The 26,079-nt window shown below is 43.2% G+C and overlaps 2 protein-coding genes across 4 annotated transcripts in view; both read right to left on the reverse strand.

The window, feature by feature from the left end:
* The window catches only part of skila (SKI-like proto-oncogene a), a 38,240-nt gene extending 22,736 nt beyond the window's left edge, over positions 1-15,504 (reverse strand). Inside the window, exons 1-2 of one of the 3 annotated variants that reach the window (XM_074651739.1) lie at positions 15,212-15,504; positions 11,458-12,738 (exon numbers count right to left, since the gene is read on the reverse strand). In XM_074651739.1, coding sequence (XP_074507840.1) covers positions 11,458-12,579 — 1,122 coding nt within the window. In that variant the 5' untranslated portion in view covers positions 12,580-12,738; positions 15,212-15,504. Of the gene's footprint in view, positions 1-11,457; positions 12,739-14,010; positions 14,161-14,216; positions 14,359-15,211 lie in introns of those variants that run through there. The other 2 variants (XM_074651740.1, XM_074651741.1) reach the window with 2 other exon arrangements.
* A 7,058-nt stretch (positions 15,505-22,562) lies between these two features.
* Positions 22,563-26,079, reverse strand: part of prkci (protein kinase C, iota) — a 38,147-nt gene continuing 34,630 nt past the window's right edge. Inside the window, exons 17-18 of the mRNA XM_074651743.1 lie at positions 24,729-24,844; positions 22,563-24,317 (exon numbers count right to left, since the gene is read on the reverse strand). Coding sequence (XP_074507844.1) covers positions 24,230-24,317; positions 24,729-24,844 — 204 coding nt within the window. The 3' untranslated portion in view covers positions 22,563-24,229. The remainder of the gene's footprint in view (positions 24,318-24,728; positions 24,845-26,079) is intronic.

Genomic DNA, 26,079 nt, shown 5'->3' on the forward strand with positions numbered 1-26,079 from the left:
CTGCATATACATGCGCAGCTTACCGTCTCTAGCAGCTCAGTGTGCGTGTGCTCCACTTTCCTTCCCCAGTGCCCCCCAGAGCGTTAATTACCAAAGCTGTCGGGGCTCACCTATGTGAGTCAACCAGGCCAGGGGACAGACACACACACATACACTCACAGTAAACATGCAAGTAAACAGACATCCGATCAAACAACTGCACTTTCAAACAGCAGTGTAGGAGGATGACGTAGTTTACTGCAAGCACAACTGTCGTGCACAAATACGCATACAGACTCAAGCTAAGACACACTTCATTCTCCCTGGAGGACACATCGACTGAGAACGAGGCCAGTGGGCTTTTGTCTTGTCTGTAGATGACTGTACTCAACATTTGAGCTTCATCTGGGCCGATGTGTGTGTGTGTATGTGTGTGTGCGTTACCATCTCTAAAAACGAAAGAGAAAGTCTCTAGAGAAGCTTGCTGTCATGGGACGCTTTTTTGGAGGTGGGTTACTGGTTAAAATTTCGCAATTAGGGAGAGAAACATACACACCACCACCGAAAACACAAATCAGCTGCCTGGTTTTCTATATAAGGGAACTCAGCTTACTATTCGAATGGATGAAACAACTCAGAGTGCTTGGAGACAGGGGGGGGAGTGAGAGAGCTGCAGAGAGGACGAGCGTTGCTAAGCAGACTGAAAGCCGAGAGAGGCTGTCAGCAAGCCAGTAATGCTCTGCTATCACTACAGAGAGAAAACACAAAATGGAGACACTGCCCAACCTGTCTTTGCAATACATTAAACAGTATCAACTAAAATGCTTCAAAATACAAGCTGACGCCTGTTTCTAACAGCCATTCAGTAGCTATATGTACTTTATAATCAGCCAGCAACAATAACCTCATCATTTGGCCTGATTGCCATTTGAGTCTTAAAGCGATCAGACACTATAATTAGCCAATGTCTCTTAGTGAAAGGGGGAAATAAAAAGTCTTGTGCTATATCTTTAAAAAAAAAAAACTCACAAGCTTCACGGTTAAATAAGCAAGTGTTTAAATGTTTAAATGCAAGAGCTGGCTAGAACCCTTCTTTACTGGCCCTCGTACGCGGCCGTAGATCGATCGGCGGTTTGTTTACTTCTTCCTCAGCACAGGAGGCTGCTCTGCTGTAATGTGGAATACTGCAGAAATGTCAATGCTTGGTTGGTCGTCGCTGTCTGCAACGAGGCCGGGGGGTGGGGAGTAGGGGGTGGAGAAAGACGGAGGGAAGGTTGAAGAAACAGAGAGAGAGCGTAAGGGGGATGACCCATGATATTATAGTCACAGCCCGACAAAAAGAGAACTCCACCTGGCCAGAACGCCTCGCAGGGTAAAATCTATCATGTGCACATGGAAAGAGAGACAGTTAAATCCAAACAGGCCCTGGGTCCTCTGACTGTTCTGCAGGGAGCTCCGGTCTCATCCATATTACATGCAGGAGCTTGTTTGAAGCCTCTACTGCTCGTCTCTGCATGGGCAGCTTGGCTTTGCTGTCCAGGCCCCTCGGGCTCGCCTGTCTCTCCCACACAACACACACACACACACACACACACAGCTAGCGTAATGCAAATCCATCAGCTACCATGACTCTGTCTCTCTCTCTCTCTCTCTGTCACAAGCTCTGTTTTTCAAAACAAGTCTCTGATGACCGTTCTCTCTACTTTCACAATGGCTTGTAGACTACAAAATGCATTAGATACATTCACTTTTAACCTGAATTATTAAAAGAAGAACTTCAAAACCTAAACACAGAAATCAACCAGCATTTGGCTTGGGGAGGTTATTAATTTCCGTCTTGCCTGTACTGATATTATTGCCCCAAAACTAGGACTGTTAAATTTAACGCGATAATAACCCGTTAACGCAAATTTAAGAGGTCCCTTGACCTCTGACCTCAAGATATGTGAATGAAAATGGGTTCTATGGGTACCCACGAGTCTCCCCTTTACAGACATGCCCACTTTATGATAATTACATGCAGTTTGGGGCAAGTCATAGTCAAGTCAGCACACTGGTAACTGACAGCTGTTGTAGCCTGTCGGGAGTTTGAGTTTGAGTTTGCCATGTTATGATTTGAGCATATTTTTTATGCTAAATGCAGTACCTGTGAGGGTTTCTGGACAATATTTGTCATTGTTTTGTGTTGTTAATAGATTCATAGTAAATAAATAGATACATTTGCATAAAGTTAGCATATTTGCCCACTCCCGTGTTGATAAGAGTATTAAATACTTGACAAATTAAGGTACATTTTGAACAGATCAAAAATGTGCAATTAATTTGCTGTTAATTGCAATTAATTATGGACAATCATGCCCTAACCAAAATAACCAAGACAGGTGAACCCACAGTCCACACACACTTGATCACCAGACATCCTTCATTAAAACAGTCACTGTCTGAGGCAGACTTGACAGCAGCCCAAGAAAAGCACAGTTGGGTTTGGTAAATGTCATTACGGTTGAGTCAGAGCTGTAAGTGAACACACCTGGGCGTAGATCAAACAGACTGTGTGAGAGACCGGGACGGCGATAAATCTTTGTCCTGGCTCCACGGTGACGCTGATGAGTGGAGAGCAGACCGCAGCACTGATGGAGCATCGTGACTCACGCTGCAGGATAGGGTTGGCGTGGTGACGGGAGGAAGTTGCTGATGGTGGTTGAGTGTGTGTGTGTGTTTCTGGCAGTGTTTGACCCTTTGACTTCCTTTAATCATGGACTGCACACTGTTTCGTCAGCACAGCATCCCGCGCTACTGTGTGTATATGTGTGTGTGTGTGTGTCATCTCTCTAATAAGAAATGGCATCATATGGATACGTCAGGGTGAAGTCACAGTCTGGCTTTCTGTCATTTGCCTCTGATGACACAAAAAGTTTGAGTTTTGGTTTCAAAATTTCAAAAGTAACTTCCATTCTTTTGTGCTTTACAGAATAGAAAATAAGTCTGCTGCCTTGTCTGATAAATCAGGCAGCAGAAAAGACAACCGTGCCAAATTTCACCATCATTTGGCCGGAGGCTAGATTTGTTCTCTCAACATGAGTCAGTCTTCTGAAGAACTACTGTACATATGGCCTCATCAGGGATCAGGATGTGTCTCAGCCGGTAAATTTTGATCCTGATGACAAAGAAAATGTCTGGCATAACAAAGTGCACTTGTCATAGGAACTAGTTCAAATGTAGCCAGACTGTAAACCACAAGGCAATGCTTCACTCTTCAAAGGATAAAGTCAAGGGCAACGAGGCTCCATGCGGGCCAAGTCACCCCAGCAGCAAGGCTGTTTTAATATGAGCAACAGCGAACCAGAAAAAGAGAGCTGGACACGCAAAGAGCGAGAATCAGTGCCACATGCTCGACAAGAGTCGCACACACTAGCACACACCACTCCGTTGCTTGGGGACAATTAAGAAGCACTAGTAGCTCGCTTGCATGCAAGGATGCTGAAGTGCACTCCCCATCCTCAACACATGCGATCCTTAATTAGGCTTCCATAGCTGAAGTATCCTCACATAAAAATATACGTTTTGTGAAAGCAGTTAGGTAATTAATTGCATCTGGAGGTCAACAACCTCGAGGATTGTCTACTACTTAGTTTACGCTGTAAAGAGGTGCAGAGGGGCTGTTGAGGATCCAGAGGGAAACAGTCCTGTATTTACAGGATCTAGATGAGCTGGTACGGACCCCTGAGGGGTATGAGGCAAAGAAGACTGCATGTTAAGAAATATCAGCAAGACAGACGATTCCCATGAGCGGCATCGCTGCAGGTGGGAATAGCGGTGAGATAAACACATCAACATTTGTCAAGGTAGAGGCAGAAAGAGATTGAAGACTGGGCAAACCACAAAATGTCACTTGTTTCACCTTCACTAATGCAGTCGGTTTCCCAGGTGCTAACTTTACTGCCTTGCCCTGAGCAACATCAGTCAGGCCCCTGGTGAGATAAGGATTTACAGGGTATCGAGGCTGCCAGCAGTGGAAGGAAAAGAAACAGTTGGAGGGCTTTTGATGTTAGTGGAGCAAAGGTGAAAGCTGCAAAATAAAAGGACTTACAGGGCAAGTAATCACCTATCCGAGCTTGGCAAGTTCTCACATCTCACAGTGGTTTGCCGTGCTATCTGCTTTCATCTGGTGCGTAGGCTGAAGGTCAAAACTAGCATGGGCCACAGCCGCGCTTAACTTGGCTGCCATTGTTGTGTGCAATTAAGCACGTGGGGGTCGTTTGACAAAAAAAAAAAGACACACTCTACCAACGAAACAGGCAGAATCACTTCCATATGGAAATGACGAGCCATTACCAAACACGCAAATAAATTACTGGCAAAGTGGAGAGCTGGGGATTACTTTAATCGTACAGGCCGACGAGTCTCCCATGATTTCTCTGTGTTTGCAACATCATGCATTATTGATCAGTGTAGTGGTTGGGCTTAATGTGTTGTGGATGTGCCGGGTGGCAGCCCAGCGGGACTCATGACACGCCTTTGATATCCAGTGTTTATCTCCCTGTCTGGGAGACTGGGGCTGTGGGAGAAAATACGACAGAGGTAGTCTAAGTGCCTATATGGTGTGTGTACATGTGTGTGAGTCTGCTGTGTATATATGGTGCTCCTATGGTAAGCTCCGTCTCTGGGTCCCTCCATTTATATCTTCATTAATCACCGTTCCCACCGGGAAGGCGGCACAGAAGAGCCTTTCAAATGCAAACGCGATCTCTCTGCTTGCACACAACACGCACAAGGCTGGCACTAGTCTCCCACAACCCTTTTACAGTATACTTCCCTCGCCTCCTGCTCCCTGCCCCCAACACACACACAACCTGCTCGTCTGACTGTCTCCCAGGGAGACCAGACAGTGGACTGTTAATCTTCTCATCAACACATCGATTAATTAATACCAAGACTCCTCATTATTCCGGTCTCACGCAAAACAACCCAGGCAAGCTAGTCAGATGTGTTACGATCCAAGCAACTCTCTCTTCTTACAGTCTTGTTTGAACTCGTAGCCCATTATAGTCCCCCTCTCTTTCACTTGTTATCGTGCTCATTTTCCTTAGAGGCAGCAAACTGGTCTGACGTCCTGAGAGTGGGAGGGGGGGGGGGGGGAAACTGAGAACAGTGAACATGCAAACAGGCTGTCAGTCCTGGACTCTTTTAAAGCCCACGGGGTGGTAAGCGCTTTGTTTAGTCTATGAGGCTGTTGGCAACGTGGCAGAGGTTCAACTGTATCTCTGCTGCCTGCTGCTGTGGCTAGCGCACATCAGTCCTACAGCAGCGCATTATCTTCTTCTGGTGGCGAGGTGGGAAATGAGTCCAAGCCGAGGAATAGGGCTGGGACGATACACCTATCCCCCGATTCGATACAATCACGATACTTGGGTGCCGATTCAATATGTATTGCGATTCTACAAGTATTGCGATTCGATATGATTTACTTTTTTAAGACCAGACCCTGGGAAAATTTTAATCATACACTTCTAGGGACTTAAAATATCTAAATTAATACATTAAAATGTGTGATTTTCAGCATGTATGTAGTCAGAGATGTCCTGAAGTCAGATATATCAGTCATTGTCAGGCATTATTTATTAACGTTTTTCCAGCAACCCAAAAATCAAAGAATAAAGACATTTTCCTCACAAATTAGTGGTATTTTCTTTTAATTTATAAGGGACATGTCATGTTTTATATTTATTTAAAAATCACGATACATAGTTGAATAATTTTTTTTCCCCAGCCCTACCGAGGAAACGGTCAAACATAACAAGCTGCAGCTGGGGTGGGAAATTAAATGTGGGCTTGTAGTGCACAGGATAGGCTGTGAGCTGGTGCTCAATAAATTTCAGTGGTGAATTGAACTGCGGCTGAGGCCTGTGACCATTTTCCAAACTTGATTAGATTTTTATCTATTTAAGAAAAAGCATGAGAAGTAATGACTTTGGCGTTCCTCCAGTGAGCTGCAGTGCTGTTACAGAGCTGTGATACTGGCACTGACCTGATGATGACATACCAGAGGCCCCTCGGCTCAGCCCCTCCTACCTTGCGGGGCCCCATTTAGCCCTTTACAACAGGCAGCAAACACTGGCCAGGGCACAGCCTGTTGTGCACAGCAAACACGGACAGCCTCCTACACCAAACTACATACAGGCGTGATAGACTGTAGTAGGTTACTCTGGAACGGCGTTCAAAGAAGCTGCTGTGTATTCAGTATAAGTGGATAATTGTTCTTCGGAAAATGCACAAACAGACATAGAAATATGTGTATGGGTGTCTTGTGGTGGGGTGGGGGGCAAAGGAGAGAGTGTAAGCTGGGGAAATGCGAGCTAGCCGGCATGTGATTGGCCAACCAAGAGGGCTGTTCCAGGCTAGATTTGTGGTTCAGCTCAGGTCTTAGAGAGGTTCATTTTCAACTGGGGGAAAGAAGAGCTGGGGCCCAAGCTCCCTGTAACAACCTAATGGCTGTGGACACGGCATGTTTCATGGAAGACGACCAAAGCGTAGAGCAGTTTGTGACCGAGACAACAGCCAGACCCACCCCTCTCGGCCTTACCCTCTCATCTTCTTCTTCACATCTTTACTTCTCTTCTCCGCCCCTTACCTCATTTGCTCAAGTGCCTTCCCCAGGGGTGGTGTGTTTTCTGACCACAGATACCCTTTATGTGTCTGTGTGACGCGACTTCTGTCTGGCAGACTGTCTGAGTTGCAAAGTTGAGGCAGAAGCAGAGGTTAACTCTGTGAAACTGATACACATGTCTGAACACAGGCAGGAACTTATGCAACACCAGCTGTGGCCCCTGTAACTGAGTCTACATCCACACTAACAAGTTTTCGTTTTAAATAAGCGTTTTAAAACGATCTCCGTTCAGGCTAGCGTTTTAGGACTGTTTCAGAATTAATATCCGTCCATACTACCACGCCTGAAAACACATATCACATGACCATTCATGTACACAAGGCATGCACATGCCGGTGTAAACAAGAAGCAGCGCTGGACACGGGAATTGATGTAAAGTGCTCAAATATTAGCTTGCCTCATGCGCATGTAGGCAGTAGTAGCGTTATAAAATGCAGAATTTAACTGCACAACACCTGTTAGCATAGACAACCAGGTCAACAACGCTTGTAACTTGTTATCCATGTTGAAATTACTGGTGGTCGAGGCTGATGTTTGTTTTCTTCCGGTAACGGTTCACATGATGGGGAGTGACGCATCAGGGAAGGACACCTTCATGACTGATAACAGCCAATCAAGAAGCGAACGTGGGTGTCTCCATCATCGTCTTCAAAAGGTCTCCGTTTCTGTCCGTCCAGACTAAAACGCAACCCCGGAGTTTTAAAACTAAAACGGGGTCAGCAGCTTTTTCAAACACCTCCGTTTTAGGGGCTTAAAAACGCCCGTGTAGTGTGGAGGCTAGGTATAAACGTAGCAAAAGTCATGCATTTTAAAACAAAAGTGTATTAGTGTATCATTTCACTCTTCTTCCGTTTCCTCATGTCTCCCTCTTGGTCCATCGCCTCCTCTATTCAGTGTCCGTGTCACCCCAACAACTCGCCACATCCATCAAGGTCGAAGACCTGATCAATAGCCACTGGCTTTCCTCTCGTCTGCCTTGTAGACGCACACAAGTGGTCTTATTGCTTATGTAACGATCGACTTATCGGGTCATTTGGCTGCTTATTTTGTTACTGTCCGCTGATTGGGGCCCAGGGGGTATTGAGCGTTTACAGACACATGTGGGCAACAGCAGAACCGTCTGGGGTTAGAATAAAAGTGATGATGGTGAGCGAGGGATGACACTTAAGGCCATAACTCAAGATGGGTGATCCCAAGAGAAGAAGGCAGATGGAAGATTGACGTCATGATAGAGGCAGAGGTAGAGGAAGAGATAGCAAATGCAGCACAGTGAGCGATTAGCATGCCCGCCAAAATCCAATTAGATACAGCCCAAGAGAATGACTGACAAGCAGACAGACAGAGAGCCCAGGAGACAGCCAGAGAGTGCAGCTGCACTGGTCTGCGGTAATGAAGTCACTGGTTTCCAAATAGCAAATAGAGGAAGCCAGAGAGATGCAGCTGTCTGCCGTCTGTGCCGCAGCCACTGTGTCAGCCCAGCCAGCGAGACAGACAGAGGAAGGCTGTTCTCTCCGTCTGACACTTCTGACTCTGGGCCAGCACAACGCCGCAAACAACGCTGAGGCAAATAGGCAACACACAGCTATGTTCACTATGTTCCTCTGGGGTTATGCTCACTAGGGTGGGGGAAACATGTCTAAAATATCATACCATAATGTTTTCTTATTTCAAAACAGCATACTTTGTTCTACTTTAGACATACAAACTAAGAAAAGTTTGTGATTCTGGTAAATTAAACCAATGACACCACACAAAATTATTTACATTTTGACTGTAAAAATGACCTTTGTGTATCTTTGTTTGCGTTTACAGAGTGCTACTGGGGATTTTGCCTATTTTGTAATACACTGCTTGCGGGATGATATGCCATTTAAACACAAATATAAACAAAATGACGATCATCAATGGGAATTTCTGTTGCTTCCCGTCTTGTGTGATAGAAAGAAAATCACCCAATAAAAATGACGACACATGATCTTGTCTCAGTGGAAAGTACAATTGTCCATCATCACATCCCCCGGAGGCAAAATGAACTCATTGTCTGTCAGATACTAATGTAACGCTTGAGATAAGGCTTCACCTTGTTGCTGTCTGTTGGTGGCGTCTGTCTAGCAAACTCTATTTACACAGCAGGGATCAGTAGACAGGCTAGCAGTGCCTCGAGGCACAAAGCTCCGTTTATAGAGAGCAAGTCCTGGAGTTTTTAACTGCACCTTCTCAAACCAAACACTCCTAACAGGATATGCGACCAGTAGCCATTAGAGAAGGTGGGAAAAAAACTTCCAGAAGGCTCCCTTGTTCGTGTCTCTTCTCTTTTAGAGGTCCCAGAGCTCTCTGGTAAAACTATGAACCGCTTGTAAATGTGCACATTGACACTGTGTGTAAATAAGGGCCGCTGGGAAAAGGGTCTGCAGCCGGGGTTAGACCAACACACTGAGGCGAGCCATCTTTCCAAAAAGCATGTGTGACTATAAGCTGCCTGGCTAGGCTTCCACTAACATCCACTGGGATGTGGAAAGTATGAGTCACACAGCCAGTGCAGCGGAGGCGGCTGGACACAGAGAGTCTGGAGGATGTTCAGGGTGAGAGACATGTCCGTCTGCCTCACTTCCTGTTCAGTCAAACACACACTTTCATTACACAAATACGCACACATAAACAGAGAGTGGATGGACTTGTCCTGGCTGAGTGAAGTAGGACACTGCCAGGTCACCTCTTTCTCTGGCAAATGACCTTTCGCACACCAGTACATCCGCTTAGGCGTGGGGGTAGAGTGGCATCCTCTTTTAATGCCAAAATTACCTACTTCCTGTACACTCACAGGCAACTGTCTTTCCAGGAATTTGGCAATTTGTGACTTTCTCCGTCTGTACAAATGTGAACTGAAGTTTCACTTTTAATTTGACAACGCCATTTCCGATCAAGCCAAACCCTCACAAATAACAGAGCAAGATAAAATCTAGTCACTACCACCCAGCAATAGCTGCCAGATAAAAAAAAAAAGAAGCAACGACGAAAAGGAAAAAAAAACTTGAGAAATCACCCGAGAGAGAAGACAGCACCTGAAACTGTGGTGAGACAGAGGCTCCAGAGAGACTGGCAACGTGTGAGACAGAGAGAGAGACAAAGATGTGTCATACTAGCCTCCAGTTAGCAGCTCATTACACGCAATGTTGGCAATGTCTCACACATAAACTAAACACACACCACACACACTCATCATCCAACTTGACCATATGTTTGTGTACATGTGTGTTGCGTCTGTGGTCTGTGTACGTTGCTGTTTGTGTGTATGTGTTTCCTCTGTGGTATTAAAAACGTCTCTGCCTTTGAGAAAGAATGTCTACGTCTTCCAAGATGCATACCTTAAACCGAGGCGGAGAAAGAGGAGGAAGACAATTGGGAAGAGGCGAGACAGGAATGCGGTCGGGATTCTGGACGAGACAGCAGACGGTATTTCCGGCACATTCAGACACCACGTTAACCAGACAGAAAAAAAAGCAAGGCATTTCCCTATCCCAGGTACACAAACAATACTGAATGTGTTCCAGAAATGTGTATACTAACACCTGCACACACTATGAAATGAATACAATCGCTCTACACACTCATTTAACCTGCTGCCTACTGTACTACTAGCACAAATAAATCATGCCAGCAAGGGTTGTAGTAGAGCCCCTTCCTGTTCAATATGTTTGCTGGTTAAAGTTGGTGTACTTCACCTAAAATAAATCTGAACTGGTGGATTTGGGTGTGAACAAACCACACCAAACAGACAAAAACACAACCCCACCGTCACCCACAAAACAATAGGAAAAGGGCAGTCCACTGTGGTCAGAGGGAGGTCATGAGACATAAACCAGTCAATGGCAGGGAAACAATCTAGAGCTTTTCCCCCCACTGAATGCTGACTTTTCAATAGGCTCGCTGCCCTTGTGGCTTAGATACTGCATTGACCTGATGTTTTTTACACAGCAAGAATAAAAAGAATCGGCAAAATCCTCAATCATCGGCCAAAATCATTTGGAAGACTGCAGCATTCTTGCTTTCAGTGATAACTACTGGTAAATTATGCACTGAAGCCGTTTCACTTTCAGGTTTGCCTGGAGGTAAAAGGTTCACTAATGATGTCTAAGTTCCAGTCCTAGAGCTGTGTCTAGACATTTCCTTATTTCAAGACGCACCTGTATTTTGTCCAAGTTGCTAAGCAACTTAAAAGGATTTACAAAACAATTCTCTAACAGACGCCATATAACGTCTAACCAGCCAAAAATGTGTTGGTTTGAACTTTCCTTTCCATTTGCTCAGATTGTGTAGGAATGTGCTAAAAGACAAATTCCAGTTACCTTGGGCAAACTACAAAATGTTTTTGTTTTTTTAAGATTTTACAGTTAGATAAAAGGTACAACTATTAACTGCTGACATATAGTTTTGGAGTTAAAGAGGCTCTTCCTGAATCTCCTATGTTGGCCTTTTGTTCAGTGACATTCCCAGTGACCTCCAGGTGACCCGGGGGGACAAATGATGCACTTCCCCTTCAGCTGTGGCCAGCTGGCCTAACCACGTCTGATCAGACCTGTCCAGGCAGATGTCACCACCTGTCCCAGGCCTTTTTAACACATACTAGGTCAACGCAGGTTTAAGAAAACACCAGCTGTAAGGTAGTCTAGTCAAAACTGCTGAATACACAGACACTACCAAACGTAATAAAACTGTTTTAATTGGCTTCCTTACCAGAATGATGATGATGAATGACATTTTAGTGCATGCAAACACACAAAGACACAGGTATAATTCAGAAGTGCACTTACTTTGTCTAGCGACCTCTTGAGCTCGTAGTGGAACTTCTCTTTGACCTCGTCCAGGAGCTGCTTGAGCTTCGGCTCCTCAGGCATGTCTTGGTACTTCCTGGCGAGCTGCAGGTAGCAGGGCCACTTGGCTGAGTCAAAGCCCCAGTGGCAGGTCCTCTTATCGGGTGACTTGTGTGAATGCATGACAAACTTCTGTGGTGAAAAGAGCAACTGGCACTCGACGCACTGGATGCAGGGCGCCTCAGGGTGGGTGTAGAACTGGGGCACAAAGAGACCCTGGCACTTCCCCAAACACTGGTGCTCCACCTGGAAACTGGCTTCACTCTCCTTCAGCAGGCCCTGGGTCGACAGCTTACCGCTGGGGTCGGCGGGCAAGGCCGCCCCGGGACGCAGCAGAGCGTTGCACAGCCGCTGTGCATCCGTCAGTGTAATGAGGCCACAGGAAGGTGCGTTGAACGGCAGAATGCCCAGCACCTTGAGGATGTGCAGCTGCTCAGCGTCGCAACGTGAGCAGTAGACGTAGAGCTCGTCGCACACAGTGTTGATCTGCTGCAGCGAGAAGTCGCGGAGCACGGAGTTGAGCACCTGGGGCAGGCAGAGCCGCTTCTCTCCCCCAACGACGAAGCAGGAGATAGACTCTCCTTCTAGCAGCGAGTGGGTGAGTTCAGTGGAGCTGTCACAGGGAACCAGCAGAGGGCCCCCTCCCAGGACAGGAGGGGAGGGCAAGGGGGGCATGCCGTGCGGGGAATGCTCGTGGCCGGTGCGGGCTGAGAAGGCAGCCGGGCCCCCGAGGGAGCTCTGGCTGCTGAGGGTGAACTGGGCCAGTGTGTGTTTGAGCCCCGGGCTCAGGTCCAGGGCTTTAGCAGAGCCCACCATGTGCAGTTCAGCCCGGCCCTCTACATCCATGTCAGAGTCGTGGCACATATCCTCGATATGCTCCCTCTTCACCTTGGGAGTTTTGGGGAGGCAATCCAAGCTCCGACGCTTCAGGTTGATCTCCGCCATCACTCGCTTCTTGATGGGCGCGTCCTCCAGTCGCTCTCTGTACAGCCGTTTCATGTTGCCCTTGAATGAGGTCAAGTCTTTGAAAGGGGTTTTCAAACTGGTCTGGGTGCTGGCCATGTCTAAGCACTGGGTTATTGTCGTTTCGGTCTGCTGACTGAGTTCTCGTATTCCTCTGAGTCTATTTTTCTTTATAAGTCTTTTCAAATGACACAAATCTTCTGGTAGTTATACACATGCATGATGATGACTGAAGTTTTCTATGTTCTGATCCGATTCCTGAGTGTGAAAAAACAGAAATTTAGAAAACAGAGAAGAGGCAGGAAAAAAATCATTCAATATTAGGGCCGACCCGAATGCCTCGAATATTTCTCAAGCTTCGAAACCAAAAAATAGTATTCGGGACAACCCTAGTCAATATCTAAACTATAGCTAATCAATAAATGTTCTATAGATGAATAAACACACTAAAAACGATCTCATTAAAAAAATGTTGTGGAGCATGAAATATCCATAAAGAGTTTAAATGTTTTATGGCCCTTGTCCCAGCTGGGGGCTGAAGAGGTCAATGGCTGCCCACTAAACCAAATGGCCATTACCATACTTCACACAAACACAAGGCTTTCTCAGCCCTTGTAATTGAACCCGGGAGAGGGGGGGGGGGGGATTTACATTTAGGTTTTCACCAAAGGTTTTGAAACAAACTTTCCAGCACAGAGTGAGAATTTTAACAAGCGAAACCAGTTGACCAGACATGACAACAACCCGAGTGAAATTCCCCACCACCCTGCCCCTCTCCTGTTACATTGTTAATGTAAGGCTGATACAATGGTCAAAAACATTTCACTTAGCAAATGAAAGTGTCCTTCCCAACCATATTGTGCCTTCCCCTTAGGTCTGCTTACCCCACGCTGACCCCATCAACTCCATGAAAAACAATTGATAAAAGCGTTAACAGCGGTCGTCCCCTTCTCTCGGGCCTTTCACAGCTTGACATGCAGCAGTATGGAAAACAGTGTTTCCCCCTTTTTTTTTTACTCCCAGGCTTTACTGCTGGGATTACTAAATCGACTGTAATAAGGTAAACAACACTTATAGCTGGTATCCCCCAAATTTAAAACGCAATCTAGATGATAATGGCTACTGCTGCAATATGACACCAAGACACGGCAGATTGAACGCAGCTTGAAAATGCAACATTTACTACGTTGTCGTGAAATGCATTTGGATTTATAAATCAACACTAAATTTGGATTTTTTTTGGCTAGTCAAAAAAAGAAAAGGCACTTTCGTTTAATTGAGCACGGTGCATGGATTTGCATGCTTTTGCAAATGTCAGCATCATCCCATCGGTTTTTTTTTTTCCACCGACTGACTGAAACGCTGCGGCGGAGCAATAAACCTCCAGCTCTGCTCCGAAGAGGGGTTGATGTTTGTGGGCGGTTTTAATGGCAAATACCACCGTGGGCCGATTGAAGGAAAGAAAAAAAAACAATAAATTCAAATCAGCGACCAATAAATTCACAGAGACAGAGGCAGCTTCTCACCAACCTGATCGTCAGAATATCTCAACATCCGCATTGCTTCACTGAAATATGCTATTTCTCAAACAACCATCACAGCCATTAATAGCTATATTAGGAGATATTTCTTAAAGTCACCTCCACTTCATGTATCCTTGTTTCTGCTGCAAGGACACCACGCAGTATAATAATAAAGCTCCAGCTCTGCTCCATCCACAGCTATATATCCCCCACCTCCTCCTCTCTCCTCCAGTCTGTAAGCCTGTTCCTCGCCTCCTCTCTGCCTCGCCACGACGGCACACTGGTATGCAGACAGCGCTGATAATGACATTCACTGTCTACACTACAGTCTGGTCTAGTCTAGGGGGGAAGGAAGGCACCGCGGTCCAGCAGCCTTATTATACACACACACACACCGACCTGGTGGTGGTTTACAACCGCAGCAGCTCTCCACCGTTATGTTAAACACACACACACACAGGTAGCGGTGCCTGAGCTGACGACGGTCAAACCAGCTTTAAACCACACATCACGCATTTGTGTGTCAAATAAAGATGTCCAGGCAAAAAAAAAAACGTACAAAAAAACGTAAAAATATTCGCATTTGTTTGGAAATCAATTAAGAAAATAAAAGTCTTTAGCTGTTCAATAGTAATAGTGTTAGCAAGCTGAGCTAGCTCCTCCAGTTCACCCCCCGGTACTATACAGCAGTGTAACCAGCATAGAGGGCTGTGAAGCAGGCTAACACGGCTCTACACAGCTCAGACAGGCTAACGTAACCCCTTAACCAGGCTATTCACAGAGAGGGATAAACAGCAGCGACTAGAGAAGGATAACCCGGGTTAGTTAGGCGATAAAGCTGGCTAAACAGAGAGGCTAACATCACAGCAGGCTAACCCCCAGATAGAGAGCGATACAGCGGGCTAACTGAACCAGGTTAGCTTCGCACCTCCGCTCCAGCTCCGCTCCGTCAGTTGAACACGTTAGTAGCCGTTGATTCCGTTACCAACCGTTAGTAGCAGTTGAAACCGTTACCAACCATTAGTAGCCGTTGATTCTCGTAACCAACCGTTATTAGCCGTTGACTCTGTTATCAACCGTTATTAGCCGTTGATTCTGTTATCAACCGTTAATAGCCGTTGATTCCGTTACCAAACACTGTTTTAATAAAACCGTCCATTTTTAAAAAGCTCCATCTTTATATTTTAATCGAGTAAACAAACACTTGCCTGTAAACCGGCTGCTGATGCGTGTGTCGGTGTTGTGTGTCGGTGTGTCGGTGGTTCGTCCTCTCTGGTGCGGAGTCCTCTCAGTACTGGAGAAGCCTGGCGGACCGTCAACAAGATGCAGCTAGAGGCTCCACTACAGCCCCGCGACGTCACACGGCACACGAGCTGGCTGCTGGCTGAGAGAGAGAGAGAGGCGGAGACGTCACCCGGCCGGCTGACGGAAACTATGCGGGGGTGTCTCTCGTCTGTCTGTCTACCTGTCTGTCTGTCTGTCTGTTTGTCTGTCTAGCACAGCCTATAGCAGATTTGTGTTTCCTCCAGCAGCAGTAAAAGCTGTGAGCTGAGAGCAGAGAGAGAGAGAGGTGGAGAGATAGACGTCAACAGCAGGCTGGATGCCCAAACTAGAGTCCGGGGACTGATAGAGGGTCTTAAAGGGCTCCAGAATAGGGTCCTCACTGTAGTGGCTCTTTAATACAGGATTGGTTTTATTTCAAGCTTATTTCAAGGAGGGAATTTGATTTTAAAATTGTATTTTCTGCTCTAAATTTTCAGTGGGGCTGTCAATTGATTAACATTTTTAATTTCAATATACAATTTCAATTCAATTTATTTTTATATAACGTCAAATCATAACAGAAGTTATCTCAAGACGCTTTATATATAGAGCCGATCTTAGACCGTACTCTATAGGCATGATTGTCCATGATTAATAACAAATTAATCACACATTTTTTTATTTGTTCAAAATGTACCTTAAAGAGAGATTTGTCAAATATTTAATACTCTTATCAACATGGGAGTGGCCAAACGTGCTTGCTTTCTGCACTTGTATGTATATATTTATTATTGGAAATCAATTAACAACAAAAAACAATTACTAATATTGTCCAGAAACCCTCACAGGTACTGCATTTAGCATAAAAATATGCTCAAATCATAACATGACAGACTCAAGCCCAACAGGCAACAACAGCTGTCAGTGTGTCAGTGTGCTGACTTGACTATGACTTGCCCCAAACTGCATGTGATTATCATAAAGTGGGCATATCTGTAAAGGGGAGACTCGTGGGTACCCATAGAACCCATTTTCATCCACATATCTTGAGGTCAGAGGTCAAGGGACCCCTTTGAAAATGGACATGATTTAGTGCAAGTTTGGAGCGTTATTTAGCCTCCTTTGCGACAAGTTAGTATGACATGGTTGGTACCAATGGATTCCTTAGGTTTACTAGATTCATATGATATCAGTATCTTCACTCTAGCTTTATTGAGTCCACTACAACCTCCGAAAGATCGTTTACGTTAATCCGTTGATGAAATTAGCGGCGTTAAAACGATTTTGCATTAACGCGTTATTATCGCGTTAACTTTGACAGCCCAAATTTTCACATAATACTTCTTTGATTTGGAGGTAGTATCTGCCATAAAACTATTCTTTTAAAGATTAATCTTCATGTTCAAAATCTGGCTTGAATCCTGTTGTAGGTCAGAGTTATTGACAGTGATAACGTCCAAAATTCCACACTAACATGCTATTTAGTACGCTAAAACAGTATGTGAGATATTTTAGTATGTCTGAAAGCTTAGTGTGAAACCAATAGTATTTGCATACTATTTCTGGGGAAATATTACACTATGCGACACTGGACACTATGCCGGCATAAATATCCCACAATGCAATGCGATAGTAACAACAATGTTCATAACGGACGGTGACGGCCAGATCTTTAACGTCAATAATGCTTCAATTTAACTGTAAGTATAAGATTTCACTTTGCTAGGCATAATATATATTTTGAATTAATTCAGACTTTATGATTCTCACAAACCGTCGTTTTGGTCACATGAGGTTGGCACGGGTTGCCATGGTTACACGTCTCAAACCGGCAAGGAGGCTCTCAGGAAGTGACACCGTAAATTACTGCTCAGTGCGGCCGAAAAGATACATACTAGTCTTTATTCACACAAAAGTATGTTGACATATTGAGTATGTAGTGCATAGTATGCAATTTCGGACGATGCCTGGCGTGAACCGACATGACAGAAAGCTTTATCTCTCTCGTTGGCTTTCCATCAAGTTTGTGAAAATGAGAGGATAAGAGAGGACAAACTCTGTGGGTAAAACGGTTGCTTCTTCTCCAACACCTCCCCCCACACTCTTTTTATGCTCTGCAAAAGGTCAAGGGGTCATTCAGGCAGTCTATTGTGCCTTTAGTGATGATGGGAGTTAATGAAATTTGAGCATGAGGAGGTCAGGAATGAGATTTTATGAATTATAGCTAATATGTTTTCATTCGAGGGAGGTTGAATTCCCTTATCATCTCATATTATTGACTGGAATCTTAATCTTTAAAGATTATCATGCTCTGTATCTACATAAACTGTTTAGTTTTTCTCAGCTGGCTGGCTGACTGACCCACAGTCTGATGTCACACGTCTGTGAGAGCAGAGAGGCTTGATAAAGCTTTGATAAACAACACCGTCGGCCGTTTCACCGCAGCCTCTCTCTGGCTCACTCTTTGACAGCAAGGTCAGCATTTGTATTATGAGAGCAGATGTGCATACACCCTGTCCAGCCCCAGAGAACAACAAGAGGGACATTGATTTTCCTGTAATAACATCACTCTGTGTACTGCGGGGAGTAAATTAATCTCATATCTGCCATATTGTGACCAGCACTGATTGTTCATTAGGGGTAAAGCAAAAAGCTGAAGGATGAGGTAGCGTGCAGCAGTTGTGAAAGAGCTGGGATTCACAGAAAGAGTGTATCAGACAAGAACATTGATAAGCCTCTCCATTAGCCGAGACTGTCTAACTGTTATTGGACTTAGTACTAAGTGGACCCTGGGGGCGGACACCTCACAGTCGTTTTCATACATCCTGTCTGGAATCAATGGGGGATATTGAAATATGCCCTGAGTTGTTCAGTGGATGTATCTGTAATTTGGGGTAATGATGCTTGCTGAAGTGCTAGTCTGAGGTCACACACCTTCACCGCAGAGACGGAGGTGTCATACAGTTTAAGGCAGACGTCCAGCTACTGCTCTGCTCACTGTGTATGTGTGCGTGTCTCTGATTTGATAAAATGGCAATTGAGTGTGTGTACCGGGGTGTGAACTTTCACCTGAGGAAGATCATTTCTGGTTTAAAATTAGGTCATGTCCATGTAGAATAGAAGAAGAACTGGGAATGACAGCAGTGTGCAGGTATTGTTTTAGTCATTCCTTCAGCTGAATTTTGAAATGCATTTTCATGACATAGATTGACTCATAGTGGAATCATGCAAAAATGTGATTGCGTAACAATCAGTATGGACAGGAGGAGTGATTACCAGTGGTGGAGGAAGTATTCAATAATACCATACAGTAAAAATACAAGTAAAATGTCTGCCATGTTACTAAAGTAAAACTTTTACTTCAGTAACATGTTCAAGGCATTACACTTACATGCTTTTACTGTTAAAGTATGTAAGTATAGACCTTTTCAAACTTGACAACATAAACACTCTAAATGGGCCCCTTTGTATTTCCTGTTGCAATGTTTGTTAATGCAGTAGCTGACAGAAAGTAAACTTGGACCAAAGCTGTTGCCCTGGTAACAGAATGGCAAAGAAAAGGTCTATAATCAGCAAAATGTACTTAAAATGTTAAAAGTAAAAGTAGGGGAGACCGGGGGCAAAGAACTTATATTGCCAAGAAGTGAAAGTCAATTGTTCGTTCCATTGTAACATCAGCGCCCAGCAGCGAAGCTACGCTTCCACCATCTTGGACTGAAAGGACTACCGGACGCCAGTAAAACGAATGAAAAGTTAAAAAAAAAAAAAAGTAAAGTGCCGGATGAAAGTAAAACAAAATTATTTTGTATTGTCATATTTAATGTCTCTACCGAAATGGCCTGTGTTGAATGATAAAATATTATAAATATAAGCATATTCAGTCCAAAATGGCGGCAGCAGCTGTTGTAACACACTCAATTCCTCCAATCAGAAACAAGCTAGAGTGATGACGCCTACTCTGCACATGCTCAGTAGGATTCTCTCTCTGTCTGTGGAAAAGCAGCAGGATCATTTTATCTCGACAGAAGTTTTCAACAAAAAAAAATATTTTGAAGTATAAAAGTTACTTTTTGTATGTACAGAATTTACATTTAAAAAGGTAAAACTAATCTGTTTGTTCTAGCATAGCAGGTTATCAATAAACATACTTTGTTTGGTATAAATAATGTTACAGAAAGTTTGAATATTATAATAATAAGCACACCTATATATATATAAATATATATACATATATATACATATATATGTATATATATACATATACATACATATATACATATACGTATATATATATATATATATATATACATATATATGTATATATATACATATACATACATATATACATATACGTATACATATATATATATATATATATATATGTATATATACACATATATATACATATATATATATATATACACATATATATACATATACATATATATACATATATATATACATATATATACATATACATATATATATATACATATATATATATATATATACATATGTATATATATATATGTATATATATACAGTGTTCAGTGTTATACCCCACCAAGGGGGCAATTGTAACACTATGACTTCTTGCATTAAGTTTAATATTATAGTCTTGTCCTTTATTAGTGAATATATGTCAATTGTATTATTAATTAGGACACACGTATATGTTTCTTATATCAAAAGATGACTGCTGTATTTCAACGAGTCTGTGAGTTATGAAGGAAAATATAAAAAAATGTACAATTGCCCCCGGTCTCCCCATACTCAATACAGAAAAATGACCCCCGTACTTCACCAAACATATGGCACGTGAGAAATCTATATATTAAGATAGACTTGAAAGGGAAATATGAACCTATCCTCTAACACCGATAGTCTGACATATGCCAAAAGGACAAAAACAATTGTCAGTTGAAACCACACTGAAAAACATACATGTGACAGACATATACATCATCCAGGGGGTTTCCAAACACTGCTACTTGACATTCAACATAATATAACCCACCACTGTAGGTGTGATTGCATTTCTATTTCAAGGTCCTTGTTTTTGACATTTTTATTTTGTATAATAAATGGCACATTCTTTTATTCTCCTATAAATCCTGCTGGTTTATTTCACATGTTTCAGCATGTTTCTCTCCTCTTCTAATCAACGAATGTTACTGCAGAATTATTCTACTTGAACGTCCCGTTCATTCATATACAGTATGTAAGTGGTCATGAGGAATCATCTCAAGTGTCTCCTAATGAAACAACTGCTTTGATATCTTAAGATGCCTTCACTATATCATTACAATCACTTCAGTATAGAACACACTAATGTGAAGCCGTCTTACAGGAAGGCTGTAAACTATAGATGCTGAAGAACAACTCATTACCTTCAGTGCTACAGTCAAGAGCGCCGGTAAATGTAGTGTGATAGCATGGAGACCGTGCCAAGTAGAACACTATCCACCTTAAATAGCAGTGTGTGTTTTACTAAGGGATTGCATTTAGCACCAAGTATGATTCTTCTGCTGCTTAATTAATCCCTTCAGGGACGGAATAAAACACCCAACAAGATAAGAGCAATTAAAACAGGATGTTTTTTCAGATCCTCCTCCGTTTTACACCATTAATTATACAAGGTTAGTTTTCCCTGTGTCTTCCACAGGGTGATGTGGAGCCACAGTGCCTGGGGAGGCGTACCCCCGTTCTCCACCGGAGAGGGCACAGGAACAATGTCAAACACACCATCATGGGAATACAGAATTATGCAAAGACATTTATCCTCGTCCTGCGTGCAGCAGTGCTGTATTTGTCTCGTGTAATAGCACAAGGGGAGTAATTTTCCACAAAATCTGGCTCAATTGAGACAATATACAATGGTTTAGTGGCGCAGGATGTGAAATAAGCCTCACACAATGGGTTTCTATCCACCATTGTGCGACTTATTGCAGCACACAAATCAATCCGTTTTATTATTTCTGACACATCATCATTTCCATGACCATTTTTTTCACCTCTCAGCGCTCAGCAGTGTGTGAGGGGCAGAGGGGAGGGCAATGGTGTCAATGACCTTTTAACCCCCGGGTACGCCGAGGGCCTTCTAAAAGCCAGGCGGGAGTCACGTGACCAGCGCAGACACAAGCAGCCGGAGTGGAAAAGCTCAAGCTTAACGACTCAAGCCTAATTCCCTTCTCTCCAGACACCCATGTGGGTCTCTGAGAGCTCCGGTCTGGTCTCGGCAGTAAAACCGTCACAAGCCTGATGGTACCAGTTTGTTCAGACGGGAGTGTGGTTGCATGATCTCAACAGTGCACCAAAAAACAATCCACTTTTTAGTAGGACTGATGTGAAACTTCAAATTACAGGTTTTTCTTTAGTAACGCACCTTAAAGCAGCCGCATGTAGAATTGGAGCAAATAGGATTTAAAAAAGCGATTTTTATAAAACGGTCAATATATCCTGACAGTAGTGCGTGAGACAGGTAATCTAAAAACAATCATGTGCATCTGTGTCCTCCGGTGCTCCACATGGCATCTGCAAGATTTCACAGACCGGAGGAAAACAACCAATCAGAGCCGAGCTAGAGCCTGCCGTCTCTGAGCAGCTGTCAATCACTCGTGAACTCCGATCAAACGGTCAAACTAGGCAGCGCTGATCAAATATGAATCAATATTCTGTTACTGTAATGCCTATTTCTCACATACTTATATGATAACCTTTCAGCATATTGTAATTCAAGTGTTCTGAGAGAAAACTAGACTTCTCAGACCTGTCTTAGCTGTAAAATGAGAAAGTTTGAGATCCGGCAGCCATGTTGAGATCAGTTGAGGAAATACCAAGCACCGCCCACCAGCCGGAGCAAACCAAAATGTGTTTCTGAAGACATTTTAAGCGAGAAATAAGCCATGCAGTTGCTGAATCTGTCTTCGTTTTAGATGGACAATGGTACATTTTAAATTTCTTCAATAGTTTCCAGAGGCGGCGAGTCGCAGCGGACGCCCCTGATTTGCACAAAGCAGCCTAGACCTAAACTTCATGCAAATGAGGAGCGGCCAAAGTGACGGTCCGTCTCTCGGAACACAATGCTACCAGAATGCATCGTACTGCACTGGATCCTGTAGACACGTGCCATAACTCAAGCTAACCTTAATGACATCACTATGACATCATCAGGTTTAGCTCCTCAGACTTTATACAGCTGTTTTCACAGCACTAGTACTCCTCATAACAATTAAAGTATAAAATCATTGGGGTGCCCCTTTAACTGACTGACAGACCCACACTGACACAAGCACATATTACCACAAGGAGAGAAATAAAACGTTTATTTTACCATCTGTGTTTTTTCTTTGCACACTAATAATAAACATCAGCAGAGTCCTCTGGGTGGTAAACATCCCCAAAACACATCAAATACAACAAATAGTGTTTCCATTTGGTTCACCCAGTAACATTTTGGAATCAATGTAGTGATAAAAAAAAAAAAGATTCAAAATTAAATCTGATTCACAAAAATGGAACAAAAAAAGCTAAAGTAACTTGTGTAACAGATGAATGAGTTCCTCCGGTCACCACGTGAGCCCAAAAGTAGAAAGAAGCTTCGACCGGACGAGTCTGGAGGTTCATGCACCATCACTTAGTGTCGTTACAGTCAGGGGGTAGAGAGTGGCTCTTCAGAGCCTTTATATGCTTTTAAGCAGTTTTACAATATATCTAATTCATGATAGCGTGGTAGAAATGGAGCACAGCAGACACAGTTTACAGGAAGCACTGTGTCCTGGACTTGTGATTGAGCTCTTGTTTAACAATCCGTATTTTGATTTACAACTAAAGACATACATGGAATGGAGAAAGTACAAAAAAAAGATGACAGACCATACGTTTCAGAAAGGCATAGTATTAAAAATGAAAAAATCGGAATATATAAATTCTATGACGTGGGACAGCACATCTTCCGTATGAATACTGTACCTTCTAATTCGTACCACCAAGACATTTTTCAGAAAAATGTTTTTTTTGGTCCTGTGTGAATGTAATGTTTCATGGATGGTCCGCACATTCAAATCTAACCTGTGCTCCAGCGTTCAGGTGTGATGTGCTTCTCTTCCAGCCCATTTCCCTGCAAAGCGAGTTCTGTCATTCACAGTATGAGAGTATTAACTCATTATTAGTGTTGGTTGGATGCTGCTGGATACGTTCCTTCATTCTGGGGAGAAGGGACCTTCTGGTTTCCAGATGTTGTGTATTCATCTAAACACCAAAGCCTGAACCGTTTTGGTTCTGTTACTCTGGCTGGACATGTAACGCATTAGAACAACATATATAATGATGTTAAATAAAACATGAGAAAAATATATAGATTTTTATCTTTTTTTTTTTTTTTTTAAAAGGCTAGTGTTATGATTTCCTCTACAGAAGGGGTGTCGCGACAAAGCTGAATCCAACATGACTTTATGATGATTAAGTTGTCAGTTTTGTCCGAATGTGGCTTGAAGCTAAAAAGGCCTTGTCTAACATTTATAGTAGATTCATATATATACAAATAAAATATGCATTGAAAACACTCCACCAGCTGGAAGGAGAGGATGTTCAGTTCATGTGTCAGGGGCTGCGCCTCATCCCCCGCCCCCGTGTACAGCAACCTTGGAAGAACTTTGTAGCCTCGTTGGCTACCGATAAAGAGGCCCCGATGAGAAAATCGATATCAGTGCAGATTTACATGATATAAAAATAATTAAGAAAGAAGGTAGGCTTAAGGGCAAGTGGTTATAAATGGCAGAGTGTGAGACTGGTTTTGGCAAAAAAGCGTTCTACTGTGCATGTGCGGCCCTCGAACAGAAGGTTGATGTCGCCAGGTTGTCTCGTAACCATGCAGCTTGAAGACACTGAGACGCCACGTAACACGTGCATGAGTGTGTGTGTGTGGGTGGGTTGGTGTGTGTGAGCGCGGACGTCGCATCCCCTCACACACACTCCTCCGCCGACATCAGAAGTGGGTTGATGTACTCGAATCCTTCAAACTCAGACTGGTCGATCTTCTTGACCACATCGCTACGATAAAGAAAAGAAAAAATGATTTTATTTAAAAGTGAAAATGACGTGTTATGTTAATTAAATTAAATAAATAATATTATATAATTATATAAAAATTAAATAAATAGAGCTGTCAATGGACCCCTTTGAAAATGGACGTAACAGTTTTTCCTCACTAAAATGTTGCGCCAGTTTGAAGCGTTATTTAACCTCCCTCAAGACAAGCTAGTATAACATGGTTGGTATCAATGGATTCCTTAGGTTGTATAGTTTTGTATGATCCCGCTACAACCTCCGAAAGATCGATTGCATTAAAGAAATTAGTGGCGGTAAAAAAGAGTGTGTTAATTGCGTTATTATCGCATTAACTTTGACAGCAGCCCTAAATGCAATAAGATGAGAAAGAGAGATAATATAATGGGGACTCACTCGTCGTCAGGCGTGAGCTGGATGGGCTCGTTGGTGAACTGGGCGTCAAAGTTGTCCAATCCGAATTCCCCTGAGATGTTGGGCTTGAAAGGAGGGACCACCTGCTTCTGCTCCAGCTGGAATAACAACACAGGAATCAGGTGGGAACACAACAACCTCATCTGTCTTTACTGACATGAAAAACACACTAAATCAATACTGAAGAGTAACATAGATGATTGTTCGATTGAATTCATCTGCAAGTGTTTTGATAATTGACTAATAATTTCAGTTATTTTATTTTCTGGTTCCAGTATCTCAAAAGTGGGGATTTGCTGCCTTTCCTTGTCATATATTAAAGTCTATGAAATATCTTTGGATTTTGGACTGTGCGATGTGTCTTGCGATGGTAATTTTTCACTTTTTCTTTGACATTTTTAGACAAAATGATTAATGAGTTGATTGAGAAAATAATAGTTTAATCGACAATGTAAATAATGGTTAGTTGCAGCCTGAGAGTCAAACTGTAATCTCCAGGCCTATCATTTATGTAAAATGCTCTGAAAAAGGGCACTAGCATGAAGACACTACAGTTTTTCTTTGGTCCTACTGTTTCCATTAATAAATACTACAGCAGAGTGTCCCACTTAAAACAGTGACTAAAACCTTGATGACGCACTCAGCGCCTCAGTTTACATTTATTACAGTGTGGAGGTAATCCACAGTGCTGCATGTGTCTGTAGGAACGCTCCCCCTGCAGGCCATGAGCTACACTGCAGGGCAGACTTTCAGGTTAGTGTGTTATGTGACTGGAGGAGGGAGGGAGGGAGGGAGGGAGGGAGTTGGGGGGTGATGTAAGCTGATCCCTCCAGACTGTCTGACCGACTGCTGGGTTCCTGCTCCAGACCAAACAGGGAGAAAGAGGTCATGGTGATCCCTGGCGAGCTGCCCTTCCTGTCTGTCTGTCTTTCTGTCTGTCTGTCTGTCATCCACCAGTAAAGGTCGTTTCAGTCTGTCTGAGAAGAGACTTAAATGTTCCTGATCATTTACACGTGTACACGTGTTTCCTTTTATTTAAAAGACTTTTGGGAAAATATATCAAATAAAAGATGGAGGGTACAACACCATGTAACTTTTTAAATGCAAATTAAGTCAAATCTATTCCTCTCAGTTTGAATTACACAATAATAATCATGATTATAAATTTGTTACAAAATGTTGATCCCTGCACACACTCTTCTAATTCCTAAAAACTAAAATGACAGACAGCAAGTTAGTTTTACTTTTATTTATGTATATGTTTTTAAATGAACTGGCTTTCTAGCTTATCAGAGCAATATGCAGCACAATATAACATTCAACTGGTGTCAGT

This window comes from Sebastes fasciatus, chromosome 11 (assembly GCF_043250625.1).
Source record: "Sebastes fasciatus isolate fSebFas1 chromosome 11, fSebFas1.pri, whole genome shotgun sequence".
Lineage (NCBI taxonomy): Eukaryota > Metazoa > Chordata > Actinopteri > Perciformes > Sebastidae > Sebastes > Sebastes fasciatus.